Below are 21314 nucleotides of genomic sequence, written 5' to 3'. Positions count from 1 at the left end.
ATAGTGACCTAAAGATATGTGTTCACATGTCCGGCCATAAAATGTGCCGGGTGGACCAAAACACCTATAAACTGAATATAAGTGAAACTAAGCTAAACTGGGGGAAAAAACCTCCACTAACTGAAGTAAAAAGTGCCCCAGTAATCTACTGATGATCACTAGCACTCCTCTGGGTGCATACACAGCATAAAACCCAACATACCTCATTGTAGCTGAGGCTATGAGCAAGTTTCTTCGGGCTGCCCCTGGTGTTGTGGGTCTCAAGCTGCCTTTATGCACAGAGGAAGAGTTTTTGGACTCTGAGTTAGCAGATGATACGACGTTGTTCCTTGAGGCTTCACATGCTTGTTTATGTGCTTTTCGGACAGCCTTGGAGGCCTTTTGTTTGGCAGCAGGAGCTACTATCAATTGGCATAAGTCAGTTGGTTTTTGGATCAGTCATTCTCCTCTTGCAGATTGGGGTACAGATGTTGGTTTTACTTGGATTGAGAGAGGATGCTCTGCCGGATACCTTGGTTGTCAGGTACGCGTTGACATCTCCCCTACACAACAGTTTGCTCTAGTGCTCTTAAGCATTAAAAGCAAACTTCATCAGTAGAGTAGGAGGAAGCTCGACTTGGCCTCCAGAGCTTTTTAGTGGTTAACCAAGTTTTGCTAGCCATGGCCTGGTTTATCGCTTCGTGCTAGATTTTTCAGAAGGGCTGCATTGGCCAGCTTCGTCGCCTTATTCGGAACTTTCTTTGGTCAGGGCTTGATCGAAATGCACAAACCAGGGCTACAGTTGCTTGGGAAACCATTATCAGGCCTAAGCAAGAAGGGGGATTGAATATCATTGACCCTGAGGTGCAATGTAAGGCTTTGCTTTGTAAGCTTGTTGTTAGGGGCTTTCTTCCAGGCACTGAGCCGTGGAAGGACTTTCTCATGCAACAAATCACCAAGTGTGTCCCTGTTCGCGGATGCAGTTCACCGCTCCCCTTCATTCCCCCTGGTTAGGTCCCTCCTACGGGCCTGGGACTGCCTGAGGAGTTTTTTGGTACACATCCCCCCGCATTCAGCAGAGGAAGTTTTTTGGTACACACCCCCCGCATTCAGCGGAGGAAGTTAACCGGCAGCCCATTCTATGCAATGATTTGATCTTAGATGTGCATGGTAGGCCTCTTGGGGCAGCTATGCATATTCTTTGGGCTGGCTGGGAGACCCTATGCCCCACAGTGCTGGCTTGGAAGAGGCTTCAGAGCCTCACCGAGGTACAGAGATTGGATTTCACGCAGCAATTGAGAGGCTCTAGCCGGAGGATTGCACAGATTGATGCAGCCATTCCCAACCACTGGATTACTGGATCTTTCTTGGAAGGCCGTCATCATTCTTGGTTTGGGGTTTTTTCTGGGACAGGTGTTCCTCTTCAGGTTATGGGTCTCCCCTTGCCTAGGGAGGATGATGTACCGGTCTTTTTTTCTGTATAGGATGGATGGCAGCTGGCATGCAGGACCTGATTCATCCAATCAAAGTTGTTGGCAGGTTAGGGAAGCACGTCTTTGTTGACATCCCCCCCCCCCCCCCCCAAAGGATGATCACAGAGAGTGTTAGCCTTTGGTTGTATGGTGGCTGCCCTATCAGACATTTGCATTGGGACCTCGGTGAGTGGGAGTGGAAGGATGCTCGTAACCCTTTGAAAAGCATGCCTTTTTTCAATTATACGGTGTGGAATGCCAGACATCTTATCTTGGGACACATTCAAAGTGTCCCTACTCTTAGACCCCATTGGGAATCTTACGGCATTTCGACTAACATTAAGAGGGTATTTTGGCGAAAATTGTGGCATTCTTACAGGAATGCCACAGATTTCCTCCTTTATCTGGGTTTCTCTTCATGGTGGTCTGGCCACCAATCAGTGGAGGTCTGTTACTGGTGCTTGCCCAGCATGCCCTAGATGTGCAGGAGTTTTGGAGTCAGTCTACCATTGTTTATGGGAATGCAGGGAAGCACAGAGGGTTTGGTCTGCGATTGCACACCTCTTTGGTAGGATTAAGAGGGATGCTATCATTTCTTTTGGTTCTATCATTTGGTTGACACAGTCTGGGCCTCAGCTGATATTCGAGGAGACTGACAGGAGCTTGGCCATTATGGTTAGGCAAGGAGTTGCTCGGCAGTGTTGTCTTCAGGATTTGCCACTTTCACACTTTGTCCCTCCGACACAGAGGTAAGCCAGCTCTTGGGAGATTATTGCTAGCATCTCAGCCTGGAATATCTGGAAGGCTAGATGCACCGAGGCCATTGAGGGTACTCCCGTTCTTGTTTCTCAGTGTCTTTGCAGGATTTGGAGTGATATTATTCACAACATTATGGCTACCTGGGCCAAAATCCGCTCCGCAGCCAGTTTATGAGAGAGTGGGACATTGGTATCTTTTTCACATCCTCTCATTCAGGACCCTATTGGCAGCACAGGGCTCCTGATTGGTTGAGATCTCCACCTTGCTTGGTGTGAAATTTTCATTTTGTAAAATTTTTTCATACTTAATAGAAGTCTCCTTTTTGAAAAAAAAAATTTATAGAATAGAGTAAATTATTAGGACTCTGCTTGAAGGAAGGTGTGTGTGTGTTGCATCTATAGAGCGTGCATGTGCCTGTATACGTGCATACCCATGCAATGTGTGTGCGCGTGCATGTGTGCATGTGTGCCACGAGGTTGCTAGGCTATATTGCAAGAGTATATGAGGATGGGCGTATTCGACTGAGTAAGTCAACATGGGGGAGCACCTGATCTTCTGAGAGGGAGGAAAGATGGCAGCATGTCCACATGCATGGACTACCAAGGGCCAAACAAGGTAACAATGGAAAATTGATACCGATTGCTTCTAACAATGCATGTCCCAATGTCACATGTACCCTGCATGTCACACACTAGCTCTACATCAGTGCAGCATTCATCAGTTATTTTACCTTTTTAGGGTCTCGTGTGTCAGTTGTCACATGCACTCTGCACTCAGTGCATGGTGACAAACTGGCTCATCATCAACAGTGCAACATTTGTACATTATTAGAACCCAGTAGGATGATAGAGTTCAACGCAGCAGTCCAACGCAGCAATTCACTACACTGCCCAGCAGACCAGCCGTACCTACAGATTATAGGCGCCTGCATTCAGCACCTTTTCAGGCCCCAGTTCAGCAGGCATCTCTGCGTTTTGTGCATATACCATAGCCAGCAGGTATTCAGTCCAGTCCTACCCTGCATTTGCAGTTCTACAAAAGTTTACCTTGCGTATTCAGCCCTACAGCAGTGCCTCCGCCCTCTGTGCATCATCCATACATGCTTCAGTCATCTGGTGAAGGTAACACAGCATTCATAAGCATTTTCAGCATATTTACATAGCTTAGAACAGTCCACTACAGTCCCTTCTCAGCCTCAGGTGTGCAGCCCTTCCTCATGCCCTTGGGAAGAGTGCATAGGCTCGAGATCATTTCATTGAGGTGTTTCTACAACCGTGTACAGTTCAGCCAGGCTTCCGATCCTCCGAGATCTTGCGTTTGGCTTATCTACAGTCCACAGTCATTCTCTCTAAAGTAATAGAGCAAATACTATCTCGTTATCGCATTTGGCTAATGCGCAGCATTTAATGCTGCAAAACCAGCATTTTTGTCCATTTTCGGCTGGCCAACAGCACTTGTCTGGACCGACCCACATCCCTACTTCATATATAAGCAGCGCTTAAAATTCAGCCTAAAGCATCCATCATTCAAATCAGTTCACAGCATTTTACAGGAGTCCATGTGTGCTTACAGCCACTGGCTCCTTTGTGCATACTTTCAGCAGCATTCCCAAGACTTCCACGAAGAGCATCTTCAGCATTCAGCCAGCATATGTGCATCCCTCAGTTTTGGGATTGCATAGTGGTCATTGAAGAGCAATTCAAAGGAGCTTGGACAACATTTGGATCAGCCTGCGTTCGGTCTACTTCATCCTTGCATTTGGCAATCCTCAGTCGTCATTCATAATCATTGTAAAAGTTCTCCAGTGAAATAGAAGCAAATACTCCTACTTGCGCCGGGTGGGGGGGGGGGGGGGGTAGTAGTGGGTAAATTGGGACCCAATACTGTGTCGACTACTATCTGCTTTCTCTCTCCTCTTCTCTCTCAAAGTGGAATTGCACAAACTCGCGTGTATAAAGAAGGCTTTGTTGCACGTTATGACGATCAACCTATTGCATGCTACACCCAAAGATCTTAATTAAACTACACAATGTAAGATAGCATGAATGCAAGATCAATTCCACTTATGTGTGCAATGGTTATCCAAGAGTTGCACACTACAGTAGGAGGTAAAGCTCAAGCCTTGGTCCCTTCTCCATAAGCCGCACCGCCAAAGTCAAGGCGAGATCACATTGGTCTAGTCCCCATTGGCCCAGAGAAAACGCTAACGCACTTTCGGCACCCAATTTGAAAGCGCTTACCCTTTTCTATGGAAGATGCTACAAAAACGTGTAGCTACAAGAATCGCACTTTGCGTTTTCACCTGTGAATTCTCTATGAGAGAAAAAGCCACATCAGCGTCTCTCTATAAAGCCATCAAATAGAGCCAACGAAGGTATCAATGACAGCACAAATACCCCTTGCCTAGCTTCCTTTCCAAATCCACACACACCATCTCCCCCCCTCTTGACCTTCAAATTTATGAAGATTCCTTTGGCTCCGTTATAGTCTCAAGTTGTTAGAAATTGTGCATCTCAGTGTATTTGGGGAAATGCCTATTTATGGGTTTTATCCTATTTTCTCCCTTTTTAGTTGGTACTGGGCAGTCGGCCAACTCCCTTCCATCACTATAAAAGGGGCCCTCCCATATTCCCTTGTTATCTCATCTAACCTATTCACAGGCTTGTTATCTCATCTAACCTATTCACATGCTAGTATTTTTCCATTGTAAAAGCCTCTTGCTACATAACATGATGCTCATTGTCTGATGTCTCTCTCTCTCCTTTGCTCTCCCTCTCTCCTATGTTTTTCTTCCGCATTGTGCAACTTCATAATGGTATCAGTCGCTTAGGTGACCGGCACTTCTAGGCGGCAATGGTGAGTTTCCTTACTGCAAGAAGTTCATTGTTTTGGGAGCAAAAGAGGGCTTGTGTTTTTTCTACATAGGCAACAGAGGGCTGCGTTTTGTGCAAATTTCCATGCGGCTGCGTTTTTCCTCGCCACTTGGCTGCTGCGTTTTCATCCTGAAGGCTGTGTTTTTTCACATTGGTGGCTGCGTTTCTCTTCTAGGGTGCTGTGCTTCAGCTTTGGTGGCTGTGTTTTTGTGGTGGCAGCAGCTCTTTCTCATTTTGGAGCTATGGATTGGATGCGTTCCACATCTATTGCTTGGTGTAGCACAGATTATGGACTGGATGTGTTCTAAGTTCATTGTTCAAGGTTTTTGGGACGTGATGTGTTTACAATCCACTACGGGGGATAATGGGCGCGATATGTCCAGCAGCTCATCGTTTTATTCTTGGAGTTCACTCCACACTTGTGTGGAAATTTGGAGCCAAGAAAAGCTCCTTGTTGTTCGTGGTGGCATTTTGTTTCGAGGAGTCAGGTTGGCAGGTGCTCTCCCCAGGGTACTGCAGAACACTGGAGTGTCCTTGGAATCCTATGACGAACATTTACTCAAGATACTCTTGCAGTGTAGAGGCAATGGATTTAGTGGGCCAAGCGGCCACTCCCACTTCCTCAAAGGTGTCCCCTACTAGGACCCACCTCATTCTGCACTCAAAGAGGCACCTCAGTGGCCTCCCTTGACTGGCTCTCCGGTGGGGGTACCCACCGACCCACACACACCTACCCTAGTTGCATGAAAACGTCATTTTGAAAGCCCAAATGCCGTTAAGTTTGTAATGTTTGATGGCATTCAAAGCATTTGATTTCCCAACGGCATACAAACGTTGCAAAACAGGATTCAACAGGTGAACACACCATTTGAAAACTTTTAAAGGCCCACAAGCGAAGAAAATAATTATCCCATTGTTATGTCCCCATCAATCATCCTCACACTTCTATCACGATAATGCATGCTGTTGGTTCTGAATTTTCTGTTTTCAGCCCAAAAACACCTGAAAGAAGAGCTTATGCCTCTATGGGATGTGATAGGGAAGCCTTGTTTATGCATATGAAGGTGTCATGTGCACATATCCATGGAGGGCATAATCTCAACATATCATCAATAGATCCCTCTTTACAGCATTATAGGCAGTCTAGGCTTTTAGTGTAGGCTTCTACATGAGCATCATCTGGAGTTGACAGCAGTACACGTAGCAGTCGGCAACATTATTCCACACGTGTGAAGACAAACACATGCATATATCCAGTAATGGACATATTTATACATGCCGACAAGTATAAGGGTGGCTGACCAGCTCTCCAGGGGCCTATATAAGCATTAGAGATCATTGTAGATAATCATCTCATCCTCTTTAAGGGTGGCCTATCTTGAGCTGGTGGGCCACCCTAATACTTGTCGGCCTGTATAAATATGTCCACAATTGGATATATGCATGCATTTGTCTTCACACGTGTGGAATAATGCTACCGACTGCTACCTATACTGCTGCCGAGTCCAAATGATGCTCTTTTAGAAGCCTACACTAAGCCGAGACTGCCTATAATGCTGTAAATGGGGATCTACTAAAGATATGTTGAGATTATGCCACGTCCATGGATGTGCTCATGACAGAAGGAGAGAGGGTTCCGTAGAGCTTGCTATGGGGCTGTCCATAACAGAAAAACAGTAAACCATCACCCTATATGTCAGCACAAGAGAGAAGGAGAGCACGAAAAGCACATGTTCGTGCCAGATTTATGCACATATGCAGTCGACCAGCTGAAATAGCCCCCTTCATGTAGTTGGCCAGCTGAAAATGGCTCCCTGCCAGTCTTCAGCAACTTGTACAGCTCAAAATACCTACCAAGCCCTTTTTTAGCAACTCGTGGAGCTTAAAAATACCTGCAACGCTCTTTTTTTTTTCTCGAGAACCTACCAAGCTATTTTTAGCAACTCGTGGAGCTAATTCTAGCTCCCAAGCGCCCAAACTTGTGTTTTGTTCATAGTTCATTAAAATAGTCCACCTCTGGTGTGTATTCACTTATAAATTATTAGTTGTTGGCCACCCAACTTCAGTGAGTGTGTACACATACACTTATACACCTTATAAACCATAGAAATGAATAAAATCCATAAAAGTTATGTTTTGTGGCCATCTTTCAGGCATATCCATGCTAGTTAAACCTCTATAAAGATTCCATATCAAATTCTAACCTCCACAAGTGTCTTCTACATATATACCTAGATGAATCCAGGAACATGCCCAAATTCACTTTTTAGGAAGGTGCATGTTATATACTCATGGTAGTCAACCCACAAGACTATATAACTATCAACTCCATTATGATAGCATGGACTAGATACTACAACATCCCCACTAACGTCATCAGTGCCCAATAGTGGGTGTAGAGATCTGTATCAAGATATGCTCACACACGTACTCCACACACACACACACACACACATAACAGCATATATTCACACAAAGCCCTTCGTACTGAGTTTCTGTCAAACCTCCGGAGATGCAAGGCAAACTCAGCCATAATCAAGCCTAGCACTAAGGGAAATAGCAAATACAAAGAATTAGTACAGCAAATAAGTAGTTGATAGGGCAAATGCACCGCTAAAGATAGAAAGAATAAACACAATATCAACTGGCCGCAACTCGGACAAGAACTTCACAATGTGAAATCTGCATGTCCGCTAATACGGCTGAATTATATACCTAGATGAATCTAGGAACATGCCCAAATTCACTTTTTAGGAACGTGCATGTTATATACTCATGGTAGTCAACCCACAAGACTATATAACTATCAACTCCATTATGCATAGTATGGACTAGATACTACAACATCCCCACTAACGTCATCAGTGCCCAATAGTAGGTGTAGAACTCTGTATCAAGATATGCTCTCACACACGCACTCCACACACACACACACACACACACACACATAACAGCATATATTCACACAAAGCCCTTCGTACAGAGTTTCTGTCAATCTTTCGAAGATGCAGGGCAGACTCCGCTATAATGAAGCCTAGCACTAAGAGAAATAGCAAATAGAAAGAATTAGTACAACAAATTAGTAGTTGATAGGGCAAATGCACCGCTAAAGATAGAAAGAATAAGCACAATATCAACTAGCCGCAACTCAGACGAAAACTTCACAATGTGAAATCTGCATGTCCGCTAATACTTCTGAATTATATACCTAGATGAATCCAAGAACATGCCCAAATTCACTTTTTAGGAACGTGCATGTTATATACTCATGGTAGTCAACCCACAAGACTATATAACTATCAACTCCATTATGCATAGTATAGACTAGATACTACAATATCCCCACTAACGTCAGCAGTGCCCATAGTGGGTGTAGAACTCTGGATCAAGATATGCTCTCACACACGCACTCCACTCACACACACACACACACACATATCAGCATATATTCACACAAAGCCCTTCGTACTGAGTTTCTGTCAAACCTGCGGTGATGCAGGGCAAACTCAGCCATAATGAAGCCTAGCACTAAGGGAAATAGCAAATAATGTCTTCTACAATGTGAAATGTCCATATCTCATAAATATGAGCCTGTACTTGTGCACATCATAAAATGTATGTGTGAAACCATAGTCCACATGAGTTCTAGAGTGCCTAGCAACCCATCATACCTTGGAAAAATTCCCCATTTACATCCTTTGTGAAAGGAAGTTTGGGCTCACCAGACACAGTCCAAATCATAAGGGTGGACCAAATGGTGACTTTCTCCCCTTCCCATAAATAGTTGTCCACAACTCAGAAAATAACATTAGTTCATAGGAAATTTCATACTTGAGTAGCATATCTCATAATGTCAGATCCATCCAAATCCAAGTTATTGTCAAGCACACGCATAAAAGCCAACTATGTTGTTCCATAAAATAAGACATCAGCTACCAAAAAAATTGAAGCCAATCATATGGCTAGAAATCCATGAATTCATTAACTGCGACGATGACCACTAGTCATCCCAACTGTTGTTTATCAGGGTACCACCGTTCGTATGATTCATATGCATGCATAGACCATTCTGCTATGTTCTTGGAGGACTCCTAATGAGCACCACCCATATGATCCATATACATACGCATACCATCGTAAATCTCTTGGCAGGTTCATACGCCATGTACAAGAGCTAGACAGGTATCACTCATACGAGCCTCACTTGTTCAATTAGGAGTACCACTCCCATCTGTAGCAACCTGACACAGCCATGAGAGCACCACTCTTCAAGTCAAGGAGCACCATTCCAAATCTATAGCATCCCACCACAGCCATGCCAAAGAATACGAGCTTCCATAGCCACCATAAAACACCACCCGGTCAATCTGAGGCTTCATGAATCATGAGCACTCAATCCGGTGGACACACGCTTGAGGGACCACCCTCTATGTGCTGTCCACACTCGTTTTGAGCAATGCCAGCCATGCTTCATGTTTCAATTTTGCATGTGCACCACACAGGATTCAATCCAAGTCATCAGTATTCATCAAGATAGATAACAAAGAAGTCCAAAAGACAAAGTCCAGAAAAATCAAATATTCATCAATAAGAAATCAAGTTGCCGATGATACCAATATAAAACTAGTTATAGGCATTGTGGCCACATCCATAGATACATTCAAATATATTTCCATAAACAAAGTATCTTCCTGAAACACATTCAAGATAGATACCTTTCTTCTTGCCTTTCAAACAAGGGTGAGATTAAATAAACGAAAAGCAAAAGGATTGAGCATATATATTATATTATTAAAAAGTACAACTTAAAGCTAGTATAGTACTTAGCTGAAAATCAATGGGTAAGTAATCAGAGGATTTGCCAAAATGATAGCATAAGCCTATGTCAAAATCATCCTCATGAATACTCGTCATAATAGCATCGATATGAAAGATCATCTCACATCTCTTGAGATTCTCCATATGATTCATCGCGGTCATAATCAATTTGTTGTGTCGGTAGGTGTCATAATAGCATCGATATGAAAGATCATCTCACATCTCTTGAGATTCTCCATATGATTCATCGCGGTCATAATCAATTTGTTGTGTCGGTAGGTGACAAAGCACCGTGATGTGTTCAACAAATCCACAATTCCGACAAACTGGGAGTAACACAATCTTTTGGCTAGGTTCACTAGGTCCCAATATTCCATTAAAAGTTGAATAATCCTTAGAGTCATTTAAAATCACCAGTTCCGCACACTAAGTTAACTCATGACCCTAGAACCCACAATACTAACAAACTGGATGTGAAAACTGCTACTCTCGGGTTTTCGACTGTCCAAAAGATCAAAGTGTCATATCAAGCCGAAACTGACCATTGATTTTCACCCTGCACTCGGGCTATTTACCACGAGGCCTATCCCCAAACCCAAAAGGTAAGTCAAGGGTTTTTTCCAAAACTTCGTACTCAACCAAAGGTGTCACCAAAGAAAGACGAGTTCTCTTCTTTTCATAACGCTGGTCTCTTATTTCTGTACTGCAGAGGAGGATATGGGATGGTGCCAGGTTTGCCTCAATATCCCCATTCTCCCATAAATATCGATACGCCACATCTCTAGGGTTCTCTGCAAACATCCGAGCCAAATCCCCAAATATGTCCATAATTGGCCGCCTTGCCACGTAGTAACTTATCCACATAAGAATAATGACCGCATCTTAGCAAAGCCTCGACCACTCCAAGCGTTTATCTAACTCTTCTATAAATAAAAATTCTTTTGAGCATGTAGATTCTGTTGAAACTCTGAAGCCATATTCTCAAACAATTTTTTCATGCCATAACCCGATCTGTCCATAATGTGGATGTCTATGAAACTCTGCCAATCCGGATCCTTCCAAGATCTTTGCTCTTCTCCAATCAACTACAAAAGTTGTGCTCTGGTACCAATGTAACCAATCTGAATCCGGATAATGACATAACACTACAAAAATAACAGAGATAAACAACGGAAGCAACAAAATTTCAAGAGTTTGACACAACACTAGACTGGAACAGCCAGCCCCCTCCTAGGAACTATTCGTATTCCTCAAGAGAAAACCTTCACAACAAAGGATGCAAGTGCTCAGCACTAGTATTTTCCAAGTACATAAGATTTCCAATCAAAGAGAGATTGAATTTGCAAGAACACTGTCCCACAGACTCACAAAATTCTGCACTTGTAACTCAAGGCTAAAGTCTTTGAGATTTCTCAAAAAGCAAGCAGCTTTTCGTGATGAAACTCTCCAGAATCATTCCCAGAGGCACTGTCTATGCTTGGGTCACCATGAAAACACCTTTGGCACCCAAGAGCACGCATAAAGAATCACTTCTATCATGATAAAACATGCTTTCCAGTTCTGAATTTTCTGTTTTTAGCCCGAAAACACTCGAAAGAAGAGCTTATTTATGCCTATATGGGAAGTGTTAGGGAAGCCCTGCTTATGCATATGAAGGAGAGAGGGTCCTGTATAGCTTGCTATGAAGCTGTCCAAAACAGAAAAACAGCAAACCACAACCCTCTATGTCAGCGCAAGAGAGAAGGAGAGCAGGAAAAGCACACGTTTACGTGCACATATGGAGCCAACCAGTTGAAATAGCCCCCTTCATGCAGTCGGCCAGCTGAAAATGGCTCCCCTAGCCCTCTTTAGCAACTTGTATAGCTCAAAATACCTACCATGCCCTTTTTAAGCAACTCGTGGAGCTTAAAAACTTAAAAAAACATGCCAAGCTCTTTTAGCAACTCGTGGAGCTAAGTTTGGGCTCACCGGACGCTGTCCAAATCATAAGGGTGGACCAAATGGTGACACGCACACCTGCACTCATGTTACGCATGAGTGCTGGCCTGCCTACACACACAATCGCACAACACACACAAGCGCACACACCCATACATTAGCATGTTTACCCTAAGTTGAGCAAAGGTTCACTCTTAATTGGAGTGGAAGCAAGATGTTTTTAAGTTGAAGCAGGAGGAGGATCGATGCTACGCTTTATCTAGACATTCTTGATCCTAAGTTGGATCCAAAAGGATCTATTCCTAAAATTGAACATGAGTGACTTGTTCCTAAGTTGGGACGAGTATTCCTAAGTCGGAATTCAACATTCCTAAATTTAAATGCAATAATTTCTTGCATGGAAATTTGGTACAAAGCTTTGGAAGATGAAAGATTTTAATAGTTTACATGATATATACCGTGTTTGCATGCTGATGCAGTGTGGGAAATGACCATGCAGACTTGGCTTGTTTTTGGGTTTGTAATCCCATGAATATTGCACTCGAATGTCCACAAGATCGGGAGACGAGTAAAAATCCAAAGGATGTGTGTGGGTGTGAATGCTATGGTTTAGTCTATGCATTCATAAATAGATCTTGCAAGGGGTAACTCTGAAACTGAGTTCTTATTTTATTATTATTATGATTCTAGCCTATGTTTTGTGCCTCCGTTGCCATGTCATCAGCCATACAACCTATTGTTGCATAGCTGCCATGTCATCAACTTATAGGTCAGTGAATCCTTGGGCGTGGCCTATGGAGACCTTACACTACCCGCTAGAACGACCAACTTCGTCAAGGTGGTAGCCCCCCTCTTTGTGTTTGTGTGGTCGTGCATCGCTCGTTAGGCCAATGGCCTAGTTACTTTTGTACCAACTTGCAAAACCCCTTCCTCTGCTAGTTGTACGTTGCACAAACCTGCCATGTTGTTCGTACATGCTAAGCTCTTAGCTAGTCTAGACCTCTTCTTGCTAGTGTCCCTAGTCCACATGTGAACCCTCCAAGTCTCCACGCCCCTGCTAAGCCCTTAATCGTAATCTTGGGTTAATCCTAATCCTAATCTTGGGTTAGCACACGCCCCTAACCTTAATCCTAGGCCCACCGGGATGTAACATACTTCCCCACTTCTGTACAATTCATGTCCACGTGCACAAGGAGACAAGCCTATGTAAGTGAATCCTCAGATCCGAACATCCGTCCATAGCATCTACTCAAAGACTACTGCCTCTTACCTAGGCCAGTGGAAGACTCCTCTTGTAGACTGTGCTACAAAGATCCAATGCTTAGTGTAGATCCAGCTCTCATCCAAGAGCTAAATCTCAATAGGACATCTAGTCACAAAGCATAACAAGCTCTACCGTAGCAACCCTAGCACAGATCCATATAGCACAACTCAACTGTCATACCAATCGCATCCTACATTAGTTGTCGGCAAACGCTAGCCCACTCAATGCACAACCAAGTCCTAGTGTCGTGTACTAGAAGTACACAATCTCTCGTGTCCAATCCTCATCTAAGACTAAACAGAGATTGTGCTTTCACACATAACCAGTAGATACTGTAATCGATAGGGGACCCGGAACGAAAAGACAGACACTTAAAATATGCAAATAGAGAGTATACATCAAGAAGCTACGCGCAATAAACAGAAAGCACCCTAAGCCAAAACAGCCGGCCCCCCATAGGAACTTCTTTATTACGTAGAACCTTTTACAAAGAATCCAAGGTGAGGGTGCTACTTGCACATTTTCCACAGATATCTTGAGTAGCTTTCCACAAAGCTCTCATGAGACTCTGGCAAAAGCTCTATGCGCAAAAGCGAGGCAAAATCAATATCACAAATCAGTCCCAAACAGTCTCCAACTCTGCCCCAAAACAGCCCACTGTTGAGAGAGAAAAGCACTGATGTGCAACCAATTTACAGAGCAGCCAACGAGGAAGAAACACGCAGCTGTACAACCAGCTTCTGCAGCAAGAAGAGGAGAGAGGCTGCTATCGGCCAGTAGAAGAACACACACTGCTGGACAGTCAGCTCAAAGGCAGACAGCAAAGGAAGTAGAACCACTGCTGTCGGCTAGCTCAAAGGCAGGAGAAGAGGGAGTAAATAGGCCCTGTACGGCCAGCCCTGAGCGGAGAGAGTCCAACAGCTGCTGCCAACCTGTGTGCTTGTGCACATGCACTAAAAAGAACAGCCCCTCCTGCTTTTCACGATTCAGCCTTGCCCCTTAAGATAGAGTCGGCCAGCCTTAAAATATGGCTCCAACCTCCAAAAGCATGTCGACCAGCTATATATGCCTGTGGAAGTCACTTTTAGCATCCATTAACTTCCTGCCCAAGTTTTGTATGCTAGACTTGGCCCTCAAGCATAAGCACCTTCTTTTGTCTAAGGATCCATGCCCAAACAACCAAATGTCCGGCCAAACTTAAATGAGGTCTAAACACATTGACTCATAAACCTCATAATTCACATAAGTGATTAGAATCCCCGGACATTCATGCTTTGTGACCATCTTTCACGCCAATCCTTGCCGATGAATCCTTCAACTTAACCCCTTCTGTGGAAAATCCTCGTTCTCACCTTGGTCACTAATCAAAGCTGATGAAGGGACCAAATGGTGACCGATACTCATGTCTACTTTTAGAGCAAGCATAGAACTCCGCATCAATTTTTGTGTATATTCCATGTCAACAGCATACAGCTAACAATCACTTTCACTAGGATGAACCAAAGGTCCATTCAATCCCACTAGCAGAGACCCAGAAGGACAATGGTTATAACATATTCCACCTCTAACATGTCCCCAGGTTACACCCCATTAAACATGTGAAAAATCCAGATGACTCCCAAGTCCTGAAACCCCATGGAACTACGTCCACCCTGGAGTATAAAACAATCCAACCATCAATTGGTCTAGACATTCAGTCTACAACCGAGCAGTTCCAAACTTCTCCTCTCTCTCGTGTACAATTACGATGCATCAATTTTAATCGGCCACCACGAGAAAGTGTGAGAGGAATCACCCTACGGATAACATGCCAAGGATTAACTGACCTAGAACCTGTTGGAAATTGGGGGCCACTTCCCGGGATGTCACCCATCCCAATAGTGTTCACGCCATTGCGCGCTTAACCTCCACCACTCTATTCCCTTCCAAACCATGATAATGGCCGTAGTCTTCTATTATTTATGTATGATCTCATTATCTGTAGCACTATGCATGCGGTATGTAGACGGACAGGCCATGATCTTCCAACACCCTCCCTCGATGGTCAAGACGTAGGGTGCCCAGAGGCTCTAAAGACACTTGGCTCAGAGGTCTACCTGCTCTCACAGAGATGTCACCCGGCTATTTTGGCATATGCCCGCCTACTAGTGATTACTCCGGGCATACCAGCACAACGCAGCCTTCTCATTCGGCCTTTGTTTAGATCCACCGAGAGGAATCAGCAAGTCGACCAACTTTGCAGGCTCACGGGCAATTAGACCTTAGGCTCAGGGGTGGTTCGAGCCACTAAACCTTCAGTCGGGTGGTGAGTCACTTTCCACAATCCATCGCAGTCATGTGATGCATACGATGATGTCACATCTATGAAACCTCGTCAAGGTTTCGATTCTGTTGGAAGGTCATGGCCTTGCCATCTACATACCACATGCATAGTGCCAGGGATAATGAGATCATACATAAATAATAGAAGACTAGGACCATTATCATCCCTCATCCTCCAATTTTCATGGTTTGGAAGGGAATAGAGTGGTGGACGTTAAGCGCGCAGTGGTGTGAAATGTCCACGAGATCCTCCTTGCTTCCTTGGTAGCCCCAAGCCATTGCATGACTACTTGACCTCTTGTCTAATAAGTGACCCCATGATCACTTGTATAGAAATAACCCAGCTATTGCTTTATTTAGCCATTATTAGCCCTAGGCTGTTAATTATAAGCTCTTAGCCAATCTAGGTCTCCTCTTGCTAGCGCCCTTAGCCCACGTGTGAACCCTCCACATCCCCATACCCAACTAAGCCCTTCACCCTAATCTTGGGTTAACCCTAACCCTAATTTTGGGTTAGCACGCCCCTAGCCCTAATCCTAGGTTTGTCGGGACATAACAAGGAGGCAAATAAACCATCGCGTGCACCATAATCAGAGGGGGTCCATAGGAGACTCGGGGGAGAGAGGTGATACCGAGGAGGCCGCGATGATTACTCGTCTCCACGACATTAGAGAATTGTTGAATCAATTAACGCTTGACAGGTCAAGAGCTGGTGGCTGAGGGATGGAAGAGTCAAGCCAACTGTCGATATATCTGCAGGAGCTTCGAGGGAAGGGAGGAACATAGTTATCAAAACGTGAAAGCTAAAATGTAACAGCACGTCATCCAAACACAACACAACGTTAATCTTTAAAAACGCAAACGGATAAAAACAGCTGAAAACGCCACATGTACATTATATCCCAAGAATGACCATGAATACATTATATACATAATTATATACACGAAGTAGCCACACACCAGCCTGTACGTGTTCATGAAGCCTAACATGATGATGATGCATATCCCTTTATTAAGATGATAATGCATTAAATATGCTTAAGGAGATCTTAGCCTTTTCAATGGCTAGTGTCTTTCCCTTGTATAATTGATTTGTGTTCATGATAGATGAGTTACATGAAGCATTCAAGCTCAAAAATCCAATTGTCCCAAATAATGCTAATACAGATTTGTACCCAATTTTGGATTAACAAATTGATCACTTAAATCAAGGGGTAAATCTGATTTGATGCTTTATTGAGGTTTTGCAACACTTGAATGTGAGATATGAACCATTGATGGCCCTAAAAACCTCAGATGATTAACACTAATTAAGGTATTAGTGAAAGCAATGTTTTGTTAATTGAGCAAAAAATACCCTGATTTGGAGAGCAACGTCAGAGGGGGAATTCCTAACAGTAGCAACACCAGCCTGTACAAAATTTTAGCCTTGAGTTACAAGTGAACAATTCTCGCAAATTCAATCTCTTAGATTGGAAATCATATGTACTTGGAAAATTCCAGTGTTGTACACCCGTATCCTTTGTTGTGAAAGTTTACTCTTGAGGAATACGAAGAGTTCCTACGGGGGGCTGGCCGTTCCGGTTCAGTGTGGTGTCAAACTCTTGAAATTTTGTTATCTGTTGTGTGTCTGTGTTATTTTTGAAGTATTCTGTCAGTATCTGGATTCAGATTGGTTACCGTGTGTGCAGAAACCCCCCACGCGCACGTGGGTGCATCTGTGCACATGAGAACACGTTTGTGCTTGTGTGTATTTGTGTGAGTGTAAACACGCATACCTCCTAGTAGTTCTGAATGCATAACAATAAGTTTGCATAAGCATAGTTTATATTTCATTGGAAAACAAATGATGTTTTACCTGTAGGGGACATTTATGAGAAAGTCCACTTGCTCTTCAATGCCCAACTCAGAGCACCTCTGCTTCAATTTCTCAACTCGGTCCTGGTCTTCCTTATGACGGCAGCTTCCCACCAATTTCAATCGAACACTGCCGTTTTTGCTTCTTCCCGCAAAATCACCTGCATGTAGCTGTTGCATGACACTAGCAAATGCTTCGAGTTGCACTCCATGCGCCTGCGTGCAAAGCAAGGCAAAGACTAAGGAACATAACAAAATTTAGAAGGTAAGATTTCACGACATGCAAATTGCAGAAGGAAAAGTGACCTTTTCTGGTCTGAACTGAGCCACTGAGATGAAAAATATGTTGTCAGCGTTCCTTGCTAAAGAAAGGGCCTGCTTAATCCAGATCTCAAAGAAAATTAGTCGTAATGTTCAACACATCAGATTGACAAGCTGTCAAAAGCAAAATTATTCATCTTCTCAAAAGGATCAAAGATACATTAATTGAGCATCTAACACATGCTACAAACAGATCAATGGTCACAATGCCACATGGCATGTGAGCAAGACATGCTCTGAAACTACCTGAAGAGTGTGTGTATCACATGGAGGATACACACGTACAACTCGTTCAGAAATCCTCCATAGTTTTTGAATATGAGACTGAGTCCAGGAAGAGTTCACCATAGCCAAATGTGCGCAGTGGCCAACCAGCCCATACAGCAAAGTCATAAGCAGGTAGTACATAGCCTTCAAAAAAGAGAGGAGGCGGCTGCAAAGAGAAAGAAACCGCATGCTCAGCCAGGGTATTCATCACAATGTTGTGCCACATTATCATGATCTCAAACCATATACTGGCACTTTTTCAAAAAGCTTACCAAATCTAAAAGCAGATTGCATGAGTAAGCACAATACTTGCCTTCGGGCAATGACAACATTATTGTTATACAATGATGTCCGCCCAAGAACCCTTGCAAACATGTCAGAGCTTATTGTGGGATAGTGTGTATAGCAAACCACCTTACATCCAAAAGCACGAGCAAGCGGATAGGTGAAAGCATATCCACTAGTGTCAAAGAATATCAATGGTGTGAACTTTGTCAAGGCCTCCATCCCAAGAACCATGGAGCCCAGACTTTGTCCTAAGAGTGTGAAGTAGGGATAAGTTCTAGGTTCCACCCACAATCTCTTCTGTAGCCGCACAACCTGAAACATTTTTCCCACAATAAAAAACCAAAACTATCAACAACGTCGAGTTTATTGAGTAGTCAGAATCAAATTGAAAATCCCTACCTACAGTTAATTATCAAAGTGTGAAAATGTAAATGCAGCCGCACTCCATGAAATAATATGAAATCATAAAATCATAAAAACAGTTAAAAACAATGAAAACGCCACTAAGCCTAATACCTTAGCAAATACAAGCTTTGAAAGTCTCTTTGCTCCCGTGTGTGTGTGTGTGTGTGTGTGCGAGAGAGAGAGAGAGAGAGAGAGAGAGAGAGAGATATTAGCGTCTACAAAAGGCCAAAGTGGCCTATGAGACTAAAGTACCAATACATCCAAAACTCAAGGAAACTAAATGTCCCGAGTAGAAAATGAAAATAATAAACTGAAAAACAACTAGCTATAACATGTGGCCAAAGAGGAACTAGTGGCCTGATACAACTGCCAGAAAAAGGCATATCTAATAAAGTGTGGAGCTGGAAAAATGGTAGGCTATGGGAAGCAGCTCAGATAGACTCATCCCATAATGTCTCGCATTAGTCGATCCAGCATAGACAAGCTAAAACGCCAAGGTCGTTCCGCACGACGCCGTGCCAATATCGCCTGTATCCTCTGATAATGTCTCAGCTAGGGTCGCAGCCCAGCGGGTCATGGACGCCATGCTCTACATAGCTCTCCAGCTCTATCCAAGGTGACTCCTTGGGGTGGCTGTGTGGGCCCAATCGACTCGTGGGGTCAACGGTGTGTGGGGTCGCTGCTGCTCTAAAGAAGTCTGAAACCGATCCCGTCAAGTGGGAAGACTCCGTTGGACACCCACACACTTAATAGCACAACTTTAAAACCACAAATTTGAAATGGACAACTTAATACAACTTGAAATTGAAATGAAATGAAATGGAAAGATGGACACCAGCACTGGGGCCGGAACGGGCCGACCCCCCCCCCTCAATATATGATATTTTTTTTTTTCCCCGAGAAAAGATCCTTTCATTAGTTATATAAAAACGCCCGTAGGGCTACAAAAGATCTCTCCTGCTCATAAGAGAGAAAGAGCAGTGAATCCAACAAGGCAGCCCGGGAGACTCTCCCTAGGTGCTGCAAAATACAAGCATCAGTACTAAGGACTGAAGGGCTAAATCATACAATAGGGGGGGGGGGGGGGGAATAGCCAAACAGGTGGCCTGTAATGCCAACGGGGGGATCCCGTGTGTAAGGTGTAGAAGGGGCCACTGCGCCAGGTGGTGTGAAAAGCCTGGCGCCGCAAGATCGCCTCGTCCGAGTCGCCCCGGATGCGGTCATACTGTCCTCGCAGGGTGTGGATCAACTCCTGCCAAATCCCCCGTACAGTCTCTGCTGGTGGCTCCAGTCTCCCCTCAAAGGCCGTGAAACACCGGGCCCTCCAGGTGAACCAGATGGTAAGGCTGCTGAGGAGCTCCCATCGTAAATCCCTCTCCTGTGTCCAGCTGGCGGACGAGAAATCCGGTGCCGAAACCAGGGGAGGCTGGCCCCTAATAAATCTGATGGCCTGACTGCCCTGCTCCATCTCATAGCCCATAGCAGGCCCTGACGAAGTCGACCAAGCAGCAGCGCCCCACGTAAACATACCCTCTGGAGAGAGGGGGGCCAGAATACGCAACATCCGCAGCCAAATCTGCTGTGCCTGAGGGCAGTCCCAAAGGCAATGTCTCTGTGTCTCCATAGGGTGGCCGCATCGAACGCGGGCCGCCGGGAGACCGCTGTAAACAAGCCAGGTGCCAACTGCTGAGCCCCTGTGGGCGACCAGCCACTGAAAAGCCGAGATCTTGCGGGTCTGCCGACTAGCCCAGAGCCGAGCCCAGAAGTCCTCCAGGAACTCCTGTGAGAGTCCCTGCAATCGCCAATGCCCCGCTGCCGCTGGAGAAACCGTCCTCCTCGCCGTCAAAATATGCCGTCCCAGCCGAACAGTATACTGGAAAAAGGTGATCTCTGTGGCCTCAAGGGATGCATAAGGATCATGCCACTCGTACTCCCCGGGGTCCCACTGTAGCCGGGCCAAGGGGCGCGCTGCATATGCCCATATGCGCCAATCCGGGAGCACATCAGCAGGGTCGGGGTCAATATGCCACTTCCGAGAAGCGGCTGCCACTACCCGAATCCTCTGAAAGGTGCACTCTGCAACCAAAGGCGACTCCACCTCCACTCTCTGGAGTCTACCCTCATCCTGAATCTCATAGTAGAGGTATCTGCCATCCTCAGTGCTAGCTCTGACAGCAATCAGGATCTCCAACTGTGTAAAGGCTCCCATCCACCGTGGGGCCACTGGCTCTAGAGGCGTGAACCACTCCTCTGTGAGAGCCTCCTGTATATCATCCCTCATAATCAACCCCCCTCTGAAGTGACTTAGCCTCTCCACCTGGATCTCCTCTGGTAGACTGCAGAAAGCCTGCCAGTCTCCAAAACTACGAGCTGGGCCTGCCGCTAAAGGTCCCCAGGCTAGACGAGGCCGAGAACCCAGCATATGACCCTGCTCCGTGCGAACCGCTGGGCTCCAGATGAGCGGCTGCCTGGCCCGCTCCTCAACACAAGAAGGAGGCCGCTGAGAGAGCCCCGGTCTCAGCAGCTCCCAAGCTCTCAGGATACTCAAGGCAAATCTGTCCTCCCATCCTCTACTAAGGCCTGTCCTCCTCATCTCTATGAAGATCCAGCGAATCTCTGGTGCCCAAGTACCCCCTGCAGGGGGCGCCCGAGCCTGCAGTCGCTGCAAGAGAAGCTCTTTCCACGGCTCAGCGCCTGGAAGCAACCCCCGAACAATAAGCTTCCCCAATAAGGCTCTGCTCTGATCAACTG

The 21314-nt window shown here is 45.0% G+C and overlaps 1 protein-coding gene across 2 annotated transcripts in view; it reads right to left on the bottom strand.

Annotated features, from left to right (window-relative positions):
* The window catches only part of LEW3 (UDP-Glycosyltransferase superfamily protein), a 45063-nt gene that overhangs the window by 12104 nt on the left and 11645 nt on the right, over positions 1-21314 (bottom strand). For both annotated transcript variants that reach the window (XM_086822902.1, XM_086822901.1), the window contains exons 2-5: positions 18184-18470; positions 17850-18036; positions 17589-17657; positions 17284-17498 (exon numbers count right to left, since the gene is read on the bottom strand). In XM_086822902.1, the coding sequence (XP_086679028.1) occupies positions 17284-17498; positions 17589-17657; positions 17850-18036; positions 18184-18470 (758 nt within the window). The remainder of the gene's footprint in view (positions 1-17283; positions 17499-17588; positions 17658-17849; positions 18037-18183; positions 18471-21314) is intronic.

This window comes from Cibotium barometz, chromosome 29 (genome assembly GCF_041138505.1).
Source record: "Cibotium barometz isolate CiBa-2024 chromosome 29, ASM4113850v1, whole genome shotgun sequence".
Lineage (NCBI taxonomy): Eukaryota > Viridiplantae > Streptophyta > Polypodiopsida > Cyatheales > Cibotiaceae > Cibotium > Cibotium barometz.
The sequence above is the reverse complement of the archived record's forward strand: the minus strand, read 5'-3'. Positions and strand labels throughout refer to the sequence as shown.